The 2,158-nt window shown below is 40.0% G+C and overlaps 1 protein-coding gene across 1 annotated transcript; it reads right to left on the reverse strand.

Moving 5' to 3' along the window:
- Positions 1 to 244: 244 nt before the first annotated feature.
- On the reverse strand, positions 245 to 1,332 carry LOC119985527 (heme-binding protein 2-like). Its single transcript, XM_038829816.1, has 4 exons — positions 1,281 to 1,332; positions 881 to 1,049; positions 538 to 800; positions 245 to 426 (listed from the first exon to the last, which is right to left on the reverse strand). Exons 1-4 carry the CDS (start codon positions 1,330 to 1,332, stop codon positions 266 to 268), a joined length of 645 nt encoding a protein of 214 aa, XP_038685744.1. The 3' UTR covers positions 245 to 265.
- Positions 1,333 to 2,158: the final 826 nt, after the last annotated feature.

Genomic DNA, 2,158 nt, shown 5'->3' on the forward strand with positions numbered 1-2,158 from the left:
GATTGTTGTTGGGCTTTGGGGGCCCTAGCCTCTGTTGGGCTTTTATCGTTGTTGGGCTTCGGGGTCCTAGCCTCTGTTGGGCTTTTATTGTTGTTGGGCTTCAGGGCCCGTTTGTATTTGTATGTAGATTGGGTTGAACAGGACCCATAATTTGTTAAGGTTGATCTTGACCCCTACAAGAACTATCCGATGATGAAATATGAAATTAGGAAATACATCAGAACTAGCATATATTCTTATTCAGTCAATTTCTTCCATCTCCTCCTCACATAGCCAACCCATTCTCCATATCAAAAAGAAGCCATATCTCATTGACGCGATTATCGAATACAAAAGGGGAGTTGTATTGTGCAACAACATAACCATGGTTTTTCTCGATAGCAGTAGACCAAACAGTGTCAGCAATACTAACCTGTAAGGCAGCAGCTTCTCTTATAAATTGGGCTCTTTGGGCCTCCCCTTAAAAGACCTTTTAAGAGGAAGAAGGGCTTGCCTCTATAAGGCAGCCATCCTCACATGTTTTAACCGATGTGGGACATTTTAGTCCAACAGCTTCCTCGCCTACATTGAAATCCGATACAAACCCACCGAATTGTCTTATTGCTACATATGTGGGTTTCACTCTTTGGATATGGAGACCCACTGTGGGAGGTGTGTTTTTTTGGTTTTCTTTTGGGACATAAAACCTGACAGTAAACGAGGGCAAGGGTCCATCGCTTGGTGAAATCTCAGTAATCACTGAACCTGCCATCTCTATTTCTTTCTCATACTCGTTTTTCCCTTGAATGTAGTCAAAGAGCCTGTAAAAACGATCAAGAAATATATCAAGAAAGATCAACTAACTTAAACAGAATAAGAAGAAACTAGTAATAAATCTTACAGTAGGAAACCATTTCTGGTGGCTTCAACCAGAGAGAGATCTTGGATTGGAGCAGTTGACATCCACACAGAAGAATTATAGCTGCGAATTTCAAAACCATCACCAGCATGAATCACTTGATAGCCTGGGCACTCTATGTGACTACAAGTGGTGGTAATATCCCAACATTCTTGGGCCAGAGATTTAGAGGATGATGTTTGATACACAAAGTCCCATTAGAAACCATGAATTTACAGTCTTACCATTCCCGAGACCAAGAATCATATCAAATTTTATTGGTGTGAGATCCAACATATATTATCTTCTCCAAGTGGTCTTTCATGCTGAAGCTGGAGCTCTTCTTTTTGGTTTAAGGTTTGCAATCTCTTTAGGGGTGACAAATATTCTGGTGAAAAGTGACTCGTTGGAGGTGATTTCGGCAGTAAAGGATCTGACTCCTTCTCTGCACCCATGTGGGGTGGTGGTTCATGATATTCAGGCTCAATCTAGGCTCCTCCATAGCTGTTTATTTTCTCACGTTAAAAGATCAGCCAACTATGTGGCTCATCACATAGCTAGATTGGCTTTTTCTTCATCTGATGATGTTTATTTGGTTGAGGAATGTCTTCTATTTGTTCTACAGTATGTAGTGTTTGATTTTCCTTAATGATATCAAGTTTTCTTCTAAAAAAAAAACATATATTATCTTCTCAATAGCAAAGCACGTGTAAGTGCAATCCTACAATTTTGTCTAATCTTAGCTTAAGAACAATCAACATGGTCATAAATTGCATCGAATTAGATTTGCAAACAAATGAAAACCAGGGGATACAAATTGATGGTCACGAATTGCACAGCCAGATCGACTACATCTCATTCCCTAAAATAATCTCTTCTTTTTCTTCTCCATCTAACATATATTTAGAGGCTCCATGCAAAGGAGAGAAGTATCATTACGTTGAACCATTTGAACTACGTTCTTAATCTCTCCTACTTGGACTGCTCGAGGCTCAGTTAGTTAATCAACAATGGCTGATACCATCTACTTGAGAAAGACCAGTCGCATAGCTTGACTTAGAACTATAGCCAAGTAACTTCAGATCCACTTGTCACAGTTCGAGCTTTAGTAAGAGAAACAGCCATGGCTAGCATCACCTGCTCCTCATTACTCTCGGGAATCATGGCTCCTATGACATTCTGCAAACTATTTATAATTCCACCATTTGATGGTAATGCTCCACCAGCATCTTCCGTCTCATGAGAACTAGCATAGCTGGTCCCTACTAAAAGATTTTGAAG

Source organism: Tripterygium wilfordii, chromosome 19 (assembly GCF_013401445.1).
Source record: "Tripterygium wilfordii isolate XIE 37 chromosome 19, ASM1340144v1, whole genome shotgun sequence".
Taxonomy (NCBI): Eukaryota; Viridiplantae; Streptophyta; class Magnoliopsida; order Celastrales; family Celastraceae; genus Tripterygium; species Tripterygium wilfordii.

Coding starts and splice junctions, on each gene's coding strand:
- LOC119985527 (XM_038829816.1), bottom strand. CDS start 1,332: ATGGGTGCAGAGAAGGAGTCAGATCCTTTACTGCCGAAATCACCTCCA. Junction 801..880: donor ACCAGAAATGGTTTCCTACT/GTAAGATTTATT, acceptor TCGTTTTTACAG/GCTCTTTGACTACATTCAAG. Junction 427..537: donor GGAAGCTGTTGGACTAAAAT/GTCCCACATCGG, acceptor TTATAAGAGAAG/CTGCTGCCTTACAGGTTAGT.